This window comes from Eimeria acervulina, genomic scaffold, assembly GCF_000499425.1.
Source record: "Eimeria acervulina Houghton genomic scaffold, Eah_scaff76, whole genome shotgun sequence".
Lineage (NCBI taxonomy): Eukaryota > Apicomplexa > Conoidasida > Eucoccidiorida > Eimeriidae > Eimeria > Eimeria acervulina.
The window spans coordinates 56,597-76,596 of NW_013549613.1; the positions used below are offsets into that span (position 1 = coordinate 56,597).

General features: G+C 47.2%; 5 protein-coding genes across 5 annotated transcripts in view; all 5 read right to left on the reverse strand.

Moving 5' to 3' along the window:
• Positions 1-555, reverse strand: part of EAH_00013390 (CMGC kinase, CK2 family, putative) — a gene marked incomplete at both ends in the record, with an annotated part of 2,948 nt that extends 2,393 nt beyond the window's left edge. Inside the window, 2 exons of the mRNA XM_013394491.1 lie at positions 274-346; positions 464-555. Of these exons, the coding sequence (XP_013249945.1) occupies positions 274-346; positions 464-555 (165 nt within the window). The remainder of the gene's footprint in view (positions 1-273; positions 347-463) is intronic.
• A 1,277-nt stretch (positions 556-1,832) lies between these two features.
• Positions 1,833-3,580, reverse strand: EAH_00013400 (TGF-beta-inducible nuclear protein 1, putative; the record flags this gene model as incomplete). Its single annotated transcript, XM_013394492.1, has 5 exons — positions 1,833-1,900; positions 2,016-2,081; positions 2,369-2,590; positions 2,865-3,220; positions 3,510-3,580. 5 exons carry the CDS (start codon positions 3,578-3,580, stop codon positions 1,833-1,835), a joined length of 783 nt encoding a protein of 260 aa, XP_013249946.1.
• A 2,310-nt stretch (positions 3,581-5,890) lies between these two features.
• On the reverse strand, positions 5,891-12,124 carry EAH_00013410 (hypothetical protein, conserved; the record flags this gene model as incomplete). Its single annotated transcript, XM_013394493.1, has 10 exons — positions 5,891-5,997; positions 6,416-6,598; positions 7,148-7,304; positions 7,551-7,639; positions 8,318-8,397; positions 9,544-9,596; positions 9,859-9,915; positions 10,206-10,364; positions 10,407-10,627; positions 11,365-12,124. The coding sequence occupies 10 exons, from the start codon at positions 12,122-12,124 to the stop codon at positions 5,891-5,893; spliced, it is 1,866 nt and encodes a 621-aa protein (XP_013249947.1).
• Positions 12,125-12,651: 527 nt separating this feature from the next.
• EAH_00013420 (cyclin, putative) lies at positions 12,652-15,875 on the reverse strand (the record flags this gene model as incomplete). Its single annotated transcript, XM_013394494.1, has 6 exons — positions 12,652-13,001; positions 13,315-13,500; positions 13,659-14,278; positions 14,533-14,645; positions 15,008-15,172; positions 15,651-15,875. The coding sequence occupies 6 exons, from the start codon at positions 15,873-15,875 to the stop codon at positions 12,652-12,654; spliced, it is 1,659 nt and encodes a 552-aa protein (XP_013249948.1).
• A 3,288-nt stretch (positions 15,876-19,163) lies between these two features.
• Positions 19,164-20,000, reverse strand: part of EAH_00013430 (hypothetical protein, conserved) — a gene marked incomplete at both ends in the record, with an annotated part of 3,785 nt that continues 2,948 nt past the window's right edge. The window contains 2 exons of the mRNA XM_013394495.1: positions 19,164-19,238; positions 19,391-20,000. The exon at positions 19,391-20,000 is cut by the window's right edge and continues 1,023 nt beyond it. Of these exons, the coding sequence (XP_013249949.1) occupies positions 19,164-19,238; positions 19,391-20,000 (685 nt within the window). The remainder of the gene's footprint in view (positions 19,239-19,390) is intronic.

Sequence of the window (20,000 nt, forward strand, 5' to 3'; positions counted from 1 at the left end):
ATATATATATATATATATATATGTTGGCCTTGGCGTATTTGTTTGTATTTGGGGTGGGGGTGGGTGGCGGTTGCATAACGCTGGCTGCCTACACCGATACTTATTTCCATATTTAATGAACACACATGAAAGCGGAAATGAACAGAATGAAAGAGAAATGGAAAGACTCAACAACTTGGTTTAGAGTAAATCGATGGTAGCCAATTGTTAACCTCCGAACCCTCAGCCCGCAGCCTAGCCCGACTTGAAACACTTTAGCGCAGAGCACGATACCTGTATTTCTCTTTTGGCCTCCTCGATGTCTTCTTTGTTCATCTGTCGTGTATTGATCAGTTTCATGATCAGCCTGCGGCGACGTAGGAGCATACGCATTCGAGTTGTGTGCATGCATTAAGGTGTTGAGAGAATAATAATAGCACACATTGGAGAATAACAGTAAGCGAAAGAAGACTAACAAACTCACTTTCGACCCGCTTTGTCTTTCACCAAGACTGCCTTGCCAAAAGAGCCGCTGCCGACGACCGACACGATTTCGTATTCGCCTACCCGTTCCATCTTCAGAAAGAACTGAAGGAAACAGTTAAGCAGTTGCCTCATACACGAATCAACAAAAATAATGTGATGTTCATAGGCTGTCTAGAGGTCTTAAGCATATTTGAGTAGCTTTTGACATGCCCCAAGTCAATGAGATCACTCTGCAACAGGCGTGAGCACCTCCAGAAGGAACTATGTGCTTCGCCTGCTCTGTAAAGGCTTGAGGGTATCCTTTTTAGAGATACTCGGGTGCTTCAACTAGCACATATTCCTAATGCAGATTTTCATGGGTAATAAAGGGGTGAAACGCGAGACACAGAAGTGCATAAGCGCATAGTACTGCTGTGATCGAGCAGTCTGCTGGAAATCCTGCAGAGAAACGAAGGCGAAATACCCACCCTGAAAGAGCTATCTAAGCAAAAATAAGCTATAAAATGCCTTTTCCTGTGGAAATTTGCTTTGAATTCCCTCCAAGTCGTCTGTTCAAAAATTCCGTCGACTGCGTTGAGTGGACCTGCTGGGACCTGCTGGCGTGTGGGGTGGAAAGAAAAAACCGTAAAGGAAGAAAATACTGAAACAATTGAAGATAAAACTGAACCTGTTTGTATTTATTTTAACAACTGTCACCTGTTTCGTTTTTGCAAACTTATCTCGTACAGAGGGCACTGCCTGCACGTGCAGATGAACCCAGCCACACGCGCGGGCGGGTACTACGTACACCACCCACCGGCTTCGCCTATCTCATGTACTCATGTACACGACGCCTTCGACACTAGAATAGAAAAACGTCCACTAAATTTACCTAATTATCTGCATTTCATCTTCTATTATAGTTTTTTCGAGATAGTCTAATATACTGCGCCCCAGCCGAGCACCCACGCGAGCAGTGACCGACCAGCGATCACCCAGCCCGGTAGCATCCCTAGAAGGCTCCATTTCTTAAGTAAAGTACCTGAAATGATGTGCCTTTATTGGGCTCAATTTACAAAGAATAATAAACTATATACTCATCTCCTTTCTTTCCCAGATACGGCGTTACTGGGTCCGCTTGGAATGATGACTGCCTGCTATGTTGGACAGCTCTAAAACAGTAACTCGTTCAATAAGTAAAATTTGTTTATTGCGTTTCTGCTTCCACTTCACACGATGAAAACGAATATTCGTCTGTTTATTTGGGCAGAAAACGACACTCCCATCGAAGTGCTTGCATGGTTCCCAGCTACTGGCCACCAAAAGAATGGTGGTCTTCCTAATTTCATCTTTGCTGAACTTCGCAAAAGGTGAAATAAGAGGTGCATTTAAACCAGAAGCACCGCGTTGATGCATCCGTCCAGCTCGGGGTTGTTGGTGACTTGCGCGTACTTGGCTGCACAGCGGCAAAAAAACGAGGATCCACAGCCATGAAGTGAAAATTACTTCTATTCAGCACAAGTCGCACAGAAAAGAGGGAAAATGGAAAATAAAGCAACATCAAAGCTCACCCCAAACCACTTTGCCGGTCTGCGTAACCAATCCTAACTCGCTAACGTTCACCTCTATGATGGTACCTGAGCATACATCCCAAGCATTAAAACAACACGCCAATGCCACTTAGCACTCACAGAAAACACCAGAGAACAAACAACAGACAAAAAAAGCGAATAAAGAACACATAAGTAAAAAACAGACGAATGAACGGTTTATGAACAGGCAAAAAAATGTACAGGCGGGGTGATTGCCCTGCGTTGAAGATCCCTGACTAAAGGATCACGTGCGAAGCGCCCCACGCAAACTAATCAAAAACTGAGTTCTAATTGCAATTTAAATGCGTGGAGATTTAAATATGCGCGCGCACCCTTGGTGATGACCCCAAGGGAGGTGTACAGCTGGGACTGGGGATTTTTCTTGACTTTTACGATATCTAACTGAAATGTCGCCTTCAACTCCGGATGTGTCACATGCGCCTTCTTAAATCGTAAACCCGTTGGCCGAATATATCGTTCAAATTTGGGCGGTTTCCGCGTGAAGTCCTCCCCCACAAAGCACACCTTGTTCACCACGCGCTTCCACATCTTCCCTGCAAGAATGAGCAAACACATGAATGCCTTTCAACGAACAGTGTACAGAAAAAAAATAATCCCTTTAGCATATATTATATTGTAGACCCGCCTCCACCTAAAGTGCATATGGATGGAGCTGTGCGTACAGGCACCGCAACCCCAATGATCGTTGTAAAGTGTGTGTTCATGTTTGTGTTTATAGATAAGATTAATGTCTATTCTTCATACACATTATATCTGTGTTCTGTATTAAATCCACTTGGGTCTAAAAAAGCGCTCTGGGGTCCTCACTCTTTCTTTTTCCTGATTTGAGCACTTTGAACATTTCTTCCTCTGTCATGGCCTTGACCTTGGGAATGGGCACCTGCCACTTTCCGGCCTTCTCTTTTCTCTTTTGTTTAATCATGTTTGTCAGCAGTTTCGTTCTTGAAACGCCTTCTCTGTCTAACAAATAAGACGGCACTGCGCCCTCAGGGACGGTTTCCGGCTCCTTCTGCTTGCCTTCCTTCTCCTCATGCTGTTTAATGGTTTTCTTCATCTGTGCTTTTTCTACAAAGCGCTTCCTGTTGAATATCTTCGCCTTTATTCCCCGAAGTTTACGCGCTGTCTTTGATCGCTCGTGAGGCATACGCGCCGCTTTCTTCCGCCTGTTCAGAAGACCAGCAGTAGAAGAGCGATATCTAAACAACCAGATGTGAGATACTGCGAGCTCGAACCGGCACGACGCAAGGTAGAACATGAAACAAGAACAGGATTGCATTCAATACAATGTGTTTGAATCGCACTATAACAGTTTGCTGGTGCAACGAGCCGACTATTCGCCTCCGCGATGTATTTGTTCATTATTTAATTCTCCATGCTTGTCAACAAACGTTTCTGTTATTTGTACTAATATTCGTTTGTTTCCCTCCGTCTTCTCAGTGTTGCAGTGCTCACCTGCGCTCGGCGGCGTCCAACCGCTCGCCGAAGCGTTTGCGGTGCTGTTCCATATATTCGTTCTGCGGCATTTTCCCAAACTATTCCGAAACTTCACCTGGGGAGACCCTTTCGGAGTTTGAAATCAAGGAAAGAATCGGAAGAAGACGCTGAAACTGCCCTTACGCAAACGCATGCAAAGGGAGGGCAGATGGAAACGGGAGGGGAAAGCGCAGCAAGTTAAAAATCAATGGGCGTTTTATTGCTTTATTTCCACAGTTATGTTGATTTATGGGGAAGGGAGCCCAAAATAATGTACTTCTATCAACCCCTCACGCGCCCGTGCTCTGCCCAGGCCTTGAAGTGGACCGGCGAGAGAAAACCGACCAGAAACAAGGAGGAAGAAGGACAGCATCTGCAACCCCCCACCACCCCTCGAAGAAATACTTAACAGAAGGAGGTGTATTTGAGAGGGAAAAGACAAAGGAAGGCAAAAAGTTGGGCAGAAAACGACGTGCATGCACAAAAGTCCCAGAAGCCAAAAGAAGCCCAGGGGGCCCCGGGTAAGGGAAGCTGGGAAATGATGGTCTAGATCCCCGACGTTGGAATTGTTTAAAAAGATCGCTTTATTAAAAATGCATTCATTTGAGTTTTAACATATTGAACATATCCTCCACAACGAGCGATTCAACCACACGTCTCTATAGAAGCGTCCGCCCTTGTAGGACCGTCGGAAGCCTAAATAGATTCAAACCACTTCAGATAAGAATTCTAAAGATCAGTTAGTTGCCGCTCCTCCTGTGTTGAGATGATCTGACGACAATAGCAGAGGGTCTGGGGAGCGGAGGTGTTTACTACATGGCCTGGTTGAAGTTGACGCGTATATTTCAGCTTTTAAGTAGGTTCGCCACGAAGGTCCAAAGAAGTGTTTAACAATTATATAGTGCGTTAGTGAATGCATCAGAAGGGATCTTGAGTAAGCCTGCACGTCGGGGTACCTTGCAGTAAGCAGCGTTGCAACTCGTGGCTGGGTGCCTCCTCTGCAGCAACTCCCGGCTGTCATGCTGCTGTGCTCAGGGCACCTGGATACTGGAGAGGAAGCTATTTGCCGCATTGCCTGAACTCGTATCTTAAGTATGACTCCACTGCATTCCACTGCGGGCCTCTAGTACGCTCGAGCAACCTCCCTACAACCAGGCTCTGGCATAACTGGAAAAAGGTAAAGGGAAGCTTCCTGTAGACCGCTCAGCTAGGAAGTGTATTTGCCTATTGAACAAAAGGCCTACGCTGACCATCGACGGTGGGCAGAGCCAGAGTAGTGTTCAATATTATATAGAAGAATGGTTGAGTGTAAGACATAGGGATAGTATATCGGAAATGCGCTCCATGGAGTGAAGGCCCTACCCAACTAAACCGTGCACAACTTCCCACATGTTCGCATCTGGGGCCTCTCCCTCAAGTTTGCGGTGCTACTAAACTCCGCGAGAGCCCTCGGCGCGAGCGGAGGACCGTCTTGAGCAGCAATAGAGTCAAACCACTTTAACTAACAGTTCCACAAAGTGCAGCTGACCCTGTCCTTTCGTCTCCACTGGCCCTGAGCACAGCTGCAGAGGACCCTGGGACTGGGGAGGAGAGGAAGCTCCTTTCTTGTGTTGCAGCGCCCGCTGCTGCAACTCCTCACGCCAGACACCCCCAGGTGCAAGCATACCCAAGCCCCTATTCAGTGCATGATGCATGAACTCAATAAACAATTGATAAATACTCTTCTCCAATCAGCAACAGACGTGCACACGAGCATTCATGCATGCATCTCCTGAGAGACCCTGCTAAGGCGCAGCTGCCATGATTTAAATAATAATACAGAATACAGTCGATGCTGACGCTGCAGCCTTCAGGTTGATAGACAGATGGTGCGGAAACAATAATACGGTAGACGTAATTACAAGTCCCAAGCGCTTCTTCCGTCTGTTCTTTATTTGCATTTCCTCGTGTACGGGGTGTATTCTCCCTCGAGACGACCGCCACCACTTGAACTGACGGAAGACGAATAGCCACTTGCTTGTCTCTCTACAAAAATGAATCGGATCAAATAGAAGAAATGAACTGACAAATAAATTGCAACAGCATTCTCCCTCTTCCGTAGTATTCCCTACATGTCCATTTTGCGTGTTTGTTGTTTGTGGGCAGCTGCAAACACGTGCGATTTGTATATATTATAGCACCTCTCAGACCCTATAATATACTCATTTCGCACGCATTTACTGTGCTTTATGCATGCATGCATGCATGCATGCAGCCGCAAGGCAGCCCCGCAGTGCCACCGGAGCAGAACAAGAAGCGGGTTCTAAACCAAACCAACTCTCGGACCCCAACGCCATAAATTAAAAACCCCTATATGCTGTTTAATCATCTAGTGCGATATGCGTGAGGTTGACACAAAGCGGGTTTGCACAGGCCATTGTAAACGCCTTCTTGGGCTTTTCCTGCAGCTCGTTGAAACTCTCCTCATCTGTAAACGACAAGCAAAAACGCAATCGTTGAGATAATGCGTCTCTATTATTTCTTTGTTGCACGGTGAATGCGCAAGCCGAGTCTCTTTGCTAAGTTTTACTGTAAACAGTCATCGTATCAAAGTTCTAACTGAGGAGAATTTGCAAGAAGCCCAACCACACCAACACCTAAAACAACGACAAGCCAAGAGTAAATCAAGTAGCACATTGAAAAGGAGTGAGCATTGACAACCAATGTACACGGACAGCCATAGGAGCATCCGGGCGCAGTAAAAAAACAAAACAACCCCATACCAAGGAAGAAACAAGCGTGCATATCCAACGAGAAGAGTGACCATGCGACTAATATATCACTGAACTGCTGCCGGGTAGACGGGAGGAATAGGAAGTATGCAGAAATGCGGCGTATCAATGTACCTGCATAAAGGAAAACGAGGGTGCGGTTGACGTAAGTCTGCGACTCTTGAGTTTCTCCAGGCTTCACCATTCGAATGACCGGCAAATTGTCGTCTTCTGACAAATCCCCGTACCAAACGACGCACTGTTTATCATCGCCCAAGACAGGGTCGTAGCCTCTATGCACACCGCGAGCGATCTTCTCTGTTTCATACACGCAGCACCCGATAACACAAAAGATACGAAGTTATCAATCACTTTATATACATATATATATATATTCTTGTACTCAGCTCGTGGTCCCGTATGAAGCCCCAAAACACAAACGACCGCATGCATAAAACAAGGACTATACATTCGGCAAAACGTAAAAAAGAAATAAAACCTCTCTACCTATACTGCAACGAAATGCCCCCCATCGAAACCGTCGGCAGGCCCCACAGAAACGAGGAAAGGAAGAGAAAAACACAAGAAAGACGAAACCGAATATGGAGCAGAAACAAGCACGAGGGTAGCAATGCGTCTTTGCGCCTCAAGTCAGCGAAAACTCCAGCAGTGAGATGAAAGGCAGCCACCTGTTTGGCTATCCATATCTCTCAAAAGATTAAAAAGCTACGGGTGTTTCCCCCAGCAATCCTCGGTAGAGTATGTTTGTTTTTCCACTCTCTTCATTGCTGTGCGTTTGTGCATGGCTATTTGCCTCTCCACTGCATGTTTTCTGTTTTCTGTTTGCTCGTTTTCCCCTGGACTTACGTAATATTTCGATCCTGGCCTCTGCAGTTTGCCAGAATTCCCTCGCCCTGGGGTGTACATAGTGCTCCCAAGCCCTGCAAAGCGCCTCCACCTCCTCCGGACTTCGCGGTTCAAATGTTTCTTGAGATGCATAGCGGTCTGTATAAGCGCTGTCTCCCTGAAGTGTACAAGACATACAGGCAAGAAGAAACAGGAAGGAATAATGGGTTAAAAGACCAAAAACCTCGAAAAAAAACCGGCTGATATGTGTAGACAACAGGCACTTGAAGCAAAATATATGAAAAGGAAACACAGCGAGTCATACAGCCACACTGCTCGTAGGTAGTGTAAGCCATACAACGTAGCAAGCTGCAGAAGCCCCCCGATAGAGCAATGAAACAACTAACGCATGAATCTCCATTACTTTTCTCAGGCCCGAGAAGAATAGAGCGAACGAAATATTTGGTGTTCTGCTACCTCCGCTCTGCATGCACGCGTTGTTCTGCCACTCAGCTGAAAAGACGGGCCATACGGAGCAGCAGAAACGTCGTTAGTGTTGTGATTGCGATTAAGGTTTGTTTACCTCTGAGTTTGAATGAGAAGAGCTTTCTTGTGCCTGTGAATTTGCTCTCTTTTTCTTCTTCCGTCGGTCTTCCTCGGCGCTTCCAAAGCCGAAGAGGGCCGCAAAAGGCGTGTTGCTGCAAGCCCTGCAGCTCCACATTTCTGCAGCTGCTGTTAGTTTCTGTCTTACGTTTGTCTGTTCGTTTGCCTCGCAGCGCTGCTCTCAGCGAAATCCCTCGCAGCTAACCCACGCAGCCCACGCACGACACTTCAGCGTGCGGAGAACACGACCCGCGAGCAGAAGGAAACGCGGCCTGTCTGTGCAACTGATCTCCTCAACACACTATAAACCTTTAAAAGAAAGAAAATACTCAAATGAACACTCACAATACCAACGCTATCCAGACATGCCGAAAGGCCCACATGCAGCAGCAGCAGCAGCAGCAGCAGCAGCAGCAGCACATGCTCCCGCTGCTACTGCAGCTGCTGCAGCATGGGCATCTCCCGGAGTTGTTCCTATCTTCATCTTAATTGTACTTTTTAAAGTTGCCAATTTCGTTCTACGTTTCTTTTAAATAATAATAAATTTCAACACCTCTAAAAAGACATACGCTCAGCCCCCGCACATACCCTCACGGCGTGCCGCAGGAGTGGTGGTAGGAGCGGGAGCATGGAATGTAGAGTAAGCTGCAGCCAAAGTTAAAGATCTCCTGCAAAATTGAATTAAAATCAAACAAAATAGAAGATTCCTCTATTTTAATTGTCTTACACCCCCTCGAACTGGGTCCTTACACCGTCGCCTTCAACGGGCATTCCGTCGGGACGCATGCAGCTTCTTTCGTTTGTGCGTTTTACGCTATAGACACAGTGTTTTTTCAAATATATTTATATATACGTATTGCTTAGGGTGAATGCTTAGCTTGCGATGCCGCGCCGCTGCATATGTTTCTTTCAGTCTGCCCCGACGCCTCCGAAGGTAACTGATGGTTGTGTATTGGGATGGGGACGAGGGTCGTGTGAATTTATCTAAATTTAGGTTGTCTAAGGCATTAAAACGTAGTACAGAAAGTAACAATCTGCATCTCAGCCTCGCGGCTAGCGAGTATTTGTTTTGATACTCCAAAGGCCTAGAGATGCAGACAGGGTGTTTGGCGTGCATGGTAATGATGCTTAGGGACCGTTGTGTTTGTTTACGAGCAGCGGCAAACTTAACTGACCTATGAATTCACCAGAAGTAAAACCAGTAAAATCAATTGGTTTAAGATTTAGAGGGCTATAACCAAAGGGGTGAAGCAAACACAGCAGACTCGCTGTGAACATAACCGCGAAGTTCTTGCGAACTACAAGCAGGAACAGCAGTTTGATAAGGCCTCGTAGCCTCAAGTTTAATCATAAATGGATCTATCTGTATTTATTTCTGCCATTTTGCCTGCCGTGCGTTCAACTAGAGCTGAAATTTGCTCAATTTTGCTGCGTTTTTCTTCAGCTAGCCTTCCTTCTTCATCCTGAAGATGAACACAGTTAAGATGCCTTTATCGCCTTTAAAAGTGGGGAGAGAAATAAAAAGAATTACCTTTAATGTTTGGTTCAACATTGCAGTATACTGGCATTGATACTCGACGCGTACTTGAGCGCACGCCGCGTCGTACTTCGTCTGCAGCTCCTACAGCAGGGACGAGAGAAAACAATTGATGTTGAGAATAAACAGCTATACATATATATATGTTTCAATATATATAATTAATGCACCGCACCTCACGAAGACGGAATAGTTCTATCTGCAAATCGTTTTTCTCCCTGTTTTAGTGTTCTTGGTAAATATCCTCAAAACACTTGCTTCGACGCGCACAACTCACGCTTTTTCATTCTCCTGAGCCTCAACAATTTTTGCCTCTAGCCCTTCGAGATTCTGTTCAGTTGAAACGCAAATAGAAGTGAAGAAATGGAGGATAATGAAGGGAGAGATTACTGTCTGGGCCTCAGTGTGTTCTTGCTCAAGGTTTCCGAGTTCAAGTTTTTGCTTTGAGGTCTCGCCTTGCAGTTGTGTAATTCGTATCTCGGCCTTCTCCCTTTCAGATTCTTTTTCTTTTACTTGATTCTGCAGTTAATTTCAATATGAAATGTAGAGTTTTTTGTGCTAAATTATTTGTCTTTCTGTCGCTCTTCCTCACCGTAAACGCCGCATGAGCGCGTCGGAGGTCACTGAGGCGCGACTCAGCTATATCGGCCTGAGAGAATTAGATTTAAATATATGGAATAGAAAACTAAAAAATCGAAATGCATGCATTGATAAAAAAAAAACAAAATACTTCTTTCAGCTGAAGATCAACACGGCTGCGCGACAGAATGAGACTGTGCGTGGTTTCCTTCTGCTCCGTCAAAATCGCTTCAAGCGCTCCAATTAAGCCTTTGAGTTCCTCTCCCTGGGGCATTTGAGTATAATTTTGTTGCTCATTTGGAAGTTTAAATTAATTATTCCTGATTGTTATCACATGTCAATCTGGGTGGAGCAACGTACCGCGCCAGCAACCTCATCCGCCTCTCTCTCTGCCTTTTGCAACGCTTCAAGGCCTTTATTCATAATTCTCTTTTCATTTTCGCGCAAAGCGTCCATTTCAGTTTGTTCCATGCGAGCCATTTCCTTTAGAAGGAATAAACAAGGGGGAAGGCAGCCGATCTAGCAGACGAAATGTACGACAAATGTGCAAACTGTGCTTACGAGCATGCCACAGAGTGCAGCGAGCTTTTCTTCCTCTTTTTGCAAAGCTTCAGTCACGTTTGCGGCTTTCTGTTGTGCAGATGAGAACTCCACAATGCAGTGTTCCCTTTTCTTCATTTCTGAGAAGATCCCTTGTTCATTTTTTAGCATTTCCGAGACCTTCCGTTTATAATGAACTAATTCGGCGTCCCTGCGGCGCGGAATAACAGGAAAAAGCGATGCTCAAGATGCAGAAAAGAGAATAATAGGAGGGAGAGAGTAGACAGGACGTACTGCTTTCGCAAGCTCTTCATCCTTTCCATTGTAGAATACATTTCTTCTGTCGCTTTTTGCATTTCTTCTTTCAGCGAGTTCAATTTCACCTCTTGATCCTGCCTTGCGCGTTTCTTTTCCTCGAGCACCCTGGAGCCTTTTTCATGTTTCTCCACTGCCTCTCTCTGTTCATTGTTGCAATAAGCGAGTTAAAAGGCAGCACGTAACCATAAGAAACACTCAAAGAAATGTTTTGCTCGCCTGTTGCTGTGCGGCGATCTCAACTTCAGCCATGACGGCGCTCTGGACGCGCGCTGCTTCTGCCTGCAATTCACAAATTGGAACGAGTGAAATAAAAAGACAGAAGAGAGATTTGGGTGGTGTGTTCATGCTGCTACTGTTTAGAACAAAGCCGCGAAATACCTCAATAGCAGCTTTCCGCTCGCAGAGCTGTGTGTGTTCATCTCGAATTTCTCTCATTTTCTGTGATAGTTTCCTCTAGATAAGCAACCAGCAGCAATTGATTGAATAGATAATGTTATTCACAGCTTTCATTTGTTCTTCTTCTTCCATGCAGCGCTCGATCAGTGCGAGGTGCTGCGCATTACTTCTCTTGCTTTGCTCGTATTCCACTTGGACGGATTCTATGGGGGAGCGATGGAGAAGAAAACGAAAAGATAGACGAAGGGCAGGAGATGCGTCTCACCGAAAGCTTTTTCACAGCTTTCTAACACCGGAATGAGTTCTTCTTTTGTCCTTTCTAGAACCTCCAATGTGCTTTTCAGCGTTTGCATCTCCGCTTTGAGACCCCTCGTCTGCTCCTCTCCGTTCATTATGCTGCGCAGCAACGCCTCGACAGAGGTCCTGCGTGGACGCGAGATGGAAAAGGTGAATTGATTACAAAGAGAACAAAACACACATCCTCTTGTGAGCTTCTTCCTGTACTTGGCAGAACGACAAGTGCTGCCTTCGCAGTTCCTCAAACGCTGAAATGAAAATACGAATGAATAAAAAAACACTTCGAATTCGTTCATCCACAACTGGTGGTGCCTGCTGCTCCCACCTTCAGTGCTTTCGTCAATTAGCTGAAGAGATCTGTCCAGTTGTTGCGACAGAACAGAATTAGTTTCGTGCAGGTGCGCCGTTGCCACTTCAATCTTCTCTATGCTAGCAGTAGCATGCAGAAAAGAAGTCTCTGCTGTTGCAACGTTTTCCTCTAGGTGCAAAGCTTCAGTTTCAATCAGACTCTCGAGGGCTTTGCTCTCTTCGCATTCCGACTGGGCTCTGAACAGGGCAGATGATGAATATATTTGCGATGCACGAATTAAATATGCACAAACTGTATGCCTGCCATACTTGGCTGCATTATGCGCATCCGTTTTCAGTGCTTTGCCAATGTCGTTGCGCAGCTTTCCACAAAGTTCTATCTCTTCAGAGAGGTCGAGCGCACCCCGCCTGCCTTCCATTTTTGCGAGAAATAAGTGAGCTAAGAAACACTTTCGTTCTGCCAACCCCTTTATATCTCTTATGCATGAAAATACTACTCGTAAATGCTGAACATCAGACGACTCCGCCTTTGCTTTCCTCCTGAGCACCTATGCACAACCCAACAAAACCTGCCAAGAAGCGGACCGAACTGTCCATACACTCAGTAGGCGTGCAAGTTTCATTTCAGCACCTTGTATTCTATGTGTTCGACTAAGAATAGCATACTTCCTGCGCATGCATGCATTTGTAAGAACATTAAAGCCTAGACGGAGACGATCAAACTAAAAAGGTCTGAAACGCAGCACGTCGCACATAAGTGGCTTCTGCGGGTGGACAGCTCATCGATTGTCTTCTGCGCGCTGCTTCCCTCCCTTCAGCGGAAACAGGGGCAAAAACTGCGCAGGTCAAACGATTAAACGACGGACTTCGTCCTTAATGAACAGGCTATATGCACACTGAGCAACTGCATGTGCCGCAGAAGCAGCCGCAGCAGCAACGCAGCGCTTCAGAGGCGCTTCGAATCGCTGCCAGCGGGCAACTTAAGAGGCCTGTGGGAGTTTCTTCCAGGAGAATCGCGGCGTGAAGGCCTCTTCGCTGAGGGTCTTCCCCCCCCTCTTCCCCCGTCAATATCTCCTCGACTTCGTGGAGAGTCGAACGATGGGTTGCTGTCAGGGTATCGCCTTCTTTCTCTGTCTCTGAACGACCCAGAATGAGATTCGTACCTGTCCCGGTGGCCAAAGCGCTCCCACTTGCTGTCTCGAGAAGAAGATGAGTAATGCACAGGGCTGTCTCGATAATCCGACCGCCGCGGGCTTGGAGGTTCGCGGCCTTCCTCTCGCCCTCCTCGGTGTCCATCTGCCAGCACCCCAAACAAACACGAAGGCAAACAGCTTGCAAATGCAGAACACAAACTGCGCTTCAACACCTGTCTAAAAAAGAGTTTGCCTTTAAAGACTCCACAAAAACGAGAACGCCAAAGCAAAATCAAATGCAGAAAACTCCACCGGAGTGAAGAAGAATGAACACCAGCAAGAATATGCTCTCAAACAGCTAGCGACTGACGCCTCTCCATCGGCACACGCACTACAGCCCGCCTGGAAGCATCTGTGCATGCAAGTGCTTTTAAAAGACAAAGCAATCAACGATGAGTGAGCAGCAGCATCATCACCTTGCTTCGTGCTTCGGTAGCTATCGGCGGGTCGTGTTCTATGGCGAGATTCCTGCTGCACGTCCCGGGGGCTTCTCTCCTCTTTCCCAAATCGCCTATCACCCGTAGCAGCCTCTCGCAGCTCCCGTCTGTGGCTGTTGAATTCATCCCGACTTCCTCCTGCAGCAGGAGGAGGCGCCTCTGAGGCTGCGGAGCAACAGCCACCAAGCAAAGAGCACAACAAACACAAACTCTACCCGCTGCGCTACATATACACTCCAAATTGGAAGCTGTACATACAAGGGGGGATCCGAGGTGTACGTACACCGCGCGTATTGCAGCCTGCAACTGATCAATGCACGCACCTTCTGTTTGTCGCTGTTGCGAGAAGTCGTCGCCTCCCCTAGAGTCTGTCGTCTCTCTTGCTGCTGCATTTCTTTCCTTCGTTTCTTCCTTCTTATCCTTATCCTTATCAAGGGTCTCATCAAGCTGCATCTCCTCCTCTTCAGCTGGGTCCGGTGCGACCTGTGCTGCGCCGCTCGCGCTGCCCCCCGCTGTTGCTGCTCCCGCTGGAACTCCCGCTGCTGCTGCAGCTGTTGTTGCTGCTGCTGTTGTTGCCGCTGCAGCGGCGAGTGCTTCTTCTCCTGCTGATGCATTATCAGCTCCAGATGCAGCTGTTGGTGGTGCAGTTGCTGCTAAGGAGTTGTCTTCTGATTTTTCTATTTTCGTATTCGTCGAAGCCTCCTGCTTAGGGGGAGGAAGGGTCCTGGGGGTCTCCGCGAGTTTTGTATATTTAGGAGGGCCCCTCTTATAAAGAGAAAGAATGCGAGTGCAGACCTTAAGGACATCCTCCCAGGTAACATCAAACAATTCATACCACCCCGTTTCTTTTGCTAAATGAATGTTCAAGTCGCAGGCCGCAAGAAATATACTTCCTACTGCTACGACTGCTGGCTGCACTTCGCAGCACAACGTCGTTCGCATACTAAACACAAAAAAAACAAACACAAGAGCCAACGTATCACAACAATAATACAACAAAAAATTGAAACAAAATCTTCAATCCACACCTCCTCGAGCCTCTGTATAACAGCAGCAGCAGGGATACCAAAAGCAGCAGTGGCAGCAGCAGGGCTACCAACAGCAGCAGCGGCACGGATACCAGCAACAGCAGCTGTAGCAGGGATACCACCAGCAGCAGCAGCAGAGGTACCAGCAGCAGCAGCAGCAGCAACTAACCTGTCGTTGAGGTATCCCCAAGCGATCTGAGAAAGCCTGTTTGTAGGTATATAGTCGCCTTTACAGAGTGCGTGAATATACTGCAAAATGTAGCGATGGGGGTGCACAAGGGTCTGAGAAACCATAAACCCTAATTCCCTCAATATATAACGCTCGCAACGAAATGTCTCTGCCTTTATCATTTCAAACTCCTGCAAATACAAACCAACAACACCAGCCGCCAGTCAGAATCAATACCACAAGCACCACAAACAAACAGCAGCAGCAGCAGCACCAGCTGCTGCTGCTGCTGCAGTCACCATAGCAGCCATACAACTTGCAGTAGAGGCAGCATCAGCAAGCACGAGCAGCACCAGCAAAAGTAAGAGAGGAGGAGAAGCATCAGCAACAGAAGGTGCTGCAGCAGCAAAAGCGGCAGCAGCAGCAGCAGAAGCCAATGCAGCGGCACAAGCAAGTGCAGCATTTGGTGTAGTACCGGCGAGTCATAGTCAATGAGGAGCTGGTCGAGGTTGTCTTGTGTTATTTGAACATTTGCATCTTCTGCATTTGCTAGGAGTTGTACAATATCAATTAAACTCCTCACTCGACGAGGATCCTCCTCCAGCTTGCACGCGAGCAGCAGAGATGAAGTGGCCACCAGCTGCAGCAGCAGCAGCACAGAGGGGCAGACAGGAATAATAAATATATCACGTCTGAGAGATACAACAGCCTTAAGGCGTTACTTCCAAACAACCACAACCCACAACTCCACCCACTGAAATCTAGCAGAGGACAGAGGCATCAAGACACGATTGCAGCTGCAGCAGCAGCAGCAGCAGCAGCAATGCACTGGCTTTCAATTGCACTTGCTACGCTGAATGTGTGGGGTGGGCTCAAAAGAGTTATTGCAACTTGAAGACGAAATGCACATATCGTTCAGAAAACGAGGGAAGCGACAAAAAAACAACAAAAGCATCTTTCGATATATGCCTCTAAAGGCCAGCTCCCAGTACACCTCAATCACTTAAACCCTTCACCCCTTTCAAACAGATGCCCAGATAAATACAGGCACCAACAGCAGTAGTAGTAGCAACAACAACAGCAGCAGCAGCAGCAACATAAGCAGCAACCCCACTGACCCTGACGTCGAATTTCTTGAGGCTCTTCCTGTAGTAGAAGCGATGAAGAATAGTCTGCGCACTGGCCACCGTAACTGCTTCTAAACGCAAGAGAACCCCCGCCCTTTGAATGAGGTGGCAGCCGTAAATACGTTGTGATAACTCCAACTCCCAGGACAAACCATCCCGAATAGAAGGAGTCCGCTGCTGCAGCTTCCGGGGCACCAACACTATTTGCGTGGCCATTGTTGCGAGCCTCACCGCAGCAGCATCAGCAGAGGCTGCTAATAAATATAAAAAAACGACGCCTCACAGTACCAGAAACACCTTCTGCAACTGCCAGCAAGCTGCAGCAGCAGCAGCAGCAGCAGCCGCTGCAGCGGCAGCAGCTGCGGTGGCTCCTCCCAGAAGCAGTGAAGGCCCCTCTATGAACTACGCAGCTGATAAATCAGGCAAGAACACTCGTGCTGGACGTACAGAAAAGAATATCGCGTGTATATGAGCAAATAGATGGAGGAGGACACCAGGGCGGGGAGGCGGAGAAGTCGGGTGAAGAAAGAAGCTGCAAATTGACAGGAAGAAAAGAAGAAGAAGAAGATACTACAAAGGCAAAACTTGAAGACAAATGCAGATGATTAAGAGAGAAACATGAAATAGTAACGGGCCCTCTCGCGTGCATTCAATGAGGGCAAGCTGAACAAGACGAAACTGCGGTGTATTTGTACTTCCCGAGTTCGTTTCAAAACCCTAAAGAGTTGAAAATGCGTCAAGTGTACTCGAGAAAACAAGCAAATTGATTTTCGTGGCTAACGGCCTCATCGCTCGCAAGCCACACCGCAAGTTGTGCATGCACGCATGCAGATTCCCAGGCAAAAGAGCTTCCTTGGGGGCAAATCGATAGAAGCAGAAGATGAAAATACTATTTGCCAGGGGAAAAGAAAGCTTTTACAGCAAAGAGGCCTCGGCTGCTGCTGCAAATCTCGCTGCTGCTGCTGCTGCTGCTGCCATAGCCCCAGCAACTGCAAGAGCGCTGCCGCCTCCGAAGTTCTCCATGTATTTCACAAAACACGCGGTGGGAGAGTAAAATATAGTATTCATTTTTATTATTTGAAATAACTGTTCGAAAGGCAGTGCCCCCATACCATAGTTTGTATGAATCCTCTACCCCCCGCCGCCCCCGTCAGCATGCCTAATAAGCTGCATTGGGACCTTGTTCAAACAGGCGTTCGTGTCTTTATACTGCTGCGCTGACTAGCAGATGTACTTGTCGAGCTTCATAATTCTCTTTCTGCTTGTTTATTAGTTGAAAAGGCTCTTAAGCCCGTTGCTAACGATGCGTGTAGCATAGAATGCTAGCAGTTTTCAGTGGGTCACAGAGGGTCTCTGAAGTCAGTGTTTCTTGTCTCTTTACGGCGCTCTAGTTAGTTATTCAGGGCCAAGTATGCGATTAGTAAATATTTATAGGGTCATCGCATGCAGCGTGAGGGTGTTCTGCATCTTTGCATATCTGATCGCCGTGCAGCACTGACAGTAGCAACAGTTGCAAGTGCTGCTCCTCTCCGCAGCAGCTCCAGTGGGGGTTTGCTTTATAAAGCGTAAAGTAAAAAGGTTTAAACATCTAAATATAAATACACCGTGCTGTTGTGTACAAGATGCCTAGAGGCTGAAGGGGAGGCTAGACGTTGTTCTGTTTGTTTGTTCATTTCAAGCGTTCAACTCTATTTTCACAGGAAGGCCCTCAGCGAAGATCAATTTACCTCGCAACACTGAAAGAATAGGCCCCCCAGTACTCTTTATTCCCTTAAGCCGTGCATTAAGGCGTCACTCACGAGCCCTACTACAGTTTAATAAACCATGACGCCCATGGGAAAGCTAAGAGCTTGATATTCCTTCGTATGTTTCTTCATGATAAGGCGATGAATGAACTTGCAACAGCCACTGACAGCCACGGGCCAGTGGAAATACTTTCAAAAGAAAAACCAAATTCAAAATTCTTGCATTGCTGAGTTTGTGGAATTGATAATTCAAACAGTGAATTCTGAAACAGAATAATCCAAAAAACAACGAGGGAAAAATGCTTTTCCTGGTAAAGGGTAGGGGGTGGCGTTCAAGAAATGCGAAGCGCGAATAGATAGGAAAGAGCTGTTTACTAGGCAGAAACACAATAGAAACGGACTGCATGCATGCTTGCATGCATGATTGCACAATATTAAATTGATAATTCAGCTGCCTTCCTAAAGTTTAGAGCCCCAGATTGCGTTCAAGTTCTTTCCTTTGCAGGGGGGAGGGAAGAAAGAGGTAAATCTGAAGTTGCATGCATTTCCTTGTATTTTTACATCGAATGATTGCTGGCTAGAAGATATTAAATGGTTTTATATTCGTTGCATTTTGTGGATACTCCGTTAGAAAAGGCCCACATAAAAGAAGATGTCTACTAGACAAACTTGAGAAAAAACTTTATTGCTTCTCTTTGTCCTCTGCAACCCATCTGGGATACCAGAAAGGTAGCTCACAAAGAATGTAGAAAAAAGAACAACACAATCAAATAAACACACCACTGCAACAACAGGGACGAGAGAAAAAAATCAGTACTACTAGAAGTTTCAAATCCTAAACCCTAAACTCTAGCTGCTTGTCTATAGACCTTCAGTTTATTGCTCTGAAGAAAGAGCAGCAGCTGCTCATAAATACCTGCCCTTGCATGCAAAAGCTGCAGCCTTAGGAGCAGCTCGTACATGCGGAAATGCTTAAAGAAATGCAGCGCGTCCGTGGGAGCCTCTATAAACACATGGTAGCCCCCACGGGGACCCACAGGGGCCCCACAGGGGTCCTAAAGGGGACCCTAGGGGGTCTTACAGGGGCCCCTAAGAGGCCCCTGAGGGGCCCCCCCAGGGCCCTAAGGGGTCTTACAGGGGTCCCTATGGGGTCTTACAAGGGATGCTCCGGTGGAGCCCCGCTGGAGCCCTATAGGGGCCCCAGAGGAGCATCACAGGGGCCTTATAAGGGCCCCAATAGGCCTTTAGGGTGTATCATCCCATCAGTGAACATCGCATTGGCTCGTTGGGAGCCCTTGCAAAGGTCATACAGGGTTTTTTGGAGTTTGTTTGTTCGGTAGTTGTTTTTAAAGGGGTTTGCTCTTGGGGTGTATATACACTCAATTCGTCTTTGGGGTTTGTATACACATTGTACTTGCATTGTGGCGTTCTTAAAGTCCTATGTGACTTTACAATTTATCTAAACTCTTAGGAAACACTTTAGGGTTCATTATGTAAACCCAAAAAAAACCCATAAGGTTTATATAAGCCATAAGAACCCCTATATCCTATTTAAACACTAAACCATTTCAGGGTTTACTCAAACCCTAGACCCCTTCATCTAAACCCTAAATACTAAACCCTCGCACAGACCACGCCGTAGAGACACTCACTCAAAAACCGTCAGCAGCAACACTGTTGCTGCGACTGTTCAGCGACAACACCAACAACGCCTTCAGCAGCAGCAGCAGCAGCAGCAGGTGTATCAGGGTGTTCTTAGTCATTCCCATTCTTTTTTCTTCTCCTTGAGAGGCCCCAAGTGGTTTTTCTGCGTGCTTTGTCGCTTTGCGTCTTCCTAGCAGCAGCGGGAGCAGCAATAGTAGCAGCAGCAGGAGTAGGAGCAGCAGCAGCAGCAGGTGAATCTAGTGTTGAGTTATACGAGTCTCTTCTTGCTGCTAAGGGGGCCCCTCTCGCATTCTTTTCTTTCTTTTTCAGGTGTCTTCCTACCTGCACACGCCCGTGTTGCTCCGCTACAGGATCGAATTTATTGTTGTTTGTTTCAGGGGGGCCCCCCTGTTGCAGCGCCTGCAGCAAACTCTCGCTGCGGCGGGGGCCCCACTGGTTGCTGTCTCCTAAGGCCCCGCTGCTGCTGCGCTGCTGCTGCACACTGCTGCTAGAGGAAAGCTGATGCTGAAGCTGCTGCTGCTGCTGTTGCTGCTGAGGCTGCAACTGAGACCAGCTGAGCGACTGCTGCCGCTGTTGCTGCTGCTCCAGCTGGTGTTGTTGTTGCTGCTGCTGGTGCAGTAGTTGTTGCTGCTGAAAGAGCTGTTGCTGCTGGAGTAGCTGTTGTTGCTGCACTTGCTGTTGCAGTTGCTGCTGCTGCAACTGCTGCTGCTGCAACCGTTGGTGCTGCTGCTGCTGGTGCTGTAATTGTTGCTGATGCAGTTGCTGCTGCTGCTGCAGCTGTTGCTGCTGCTGCTGCAGCTGTTGCTGATGCAGTTGCTGCTGCTGGATTTGTTGCTGCTGCAGCTGCTGTTGGATTCGAGGCAAGCTGCTACCATCGAGGCCAACTGCTGCTATTGTACCCTGCGGAATTTGTTGCTGCAGCTGTTGCTGC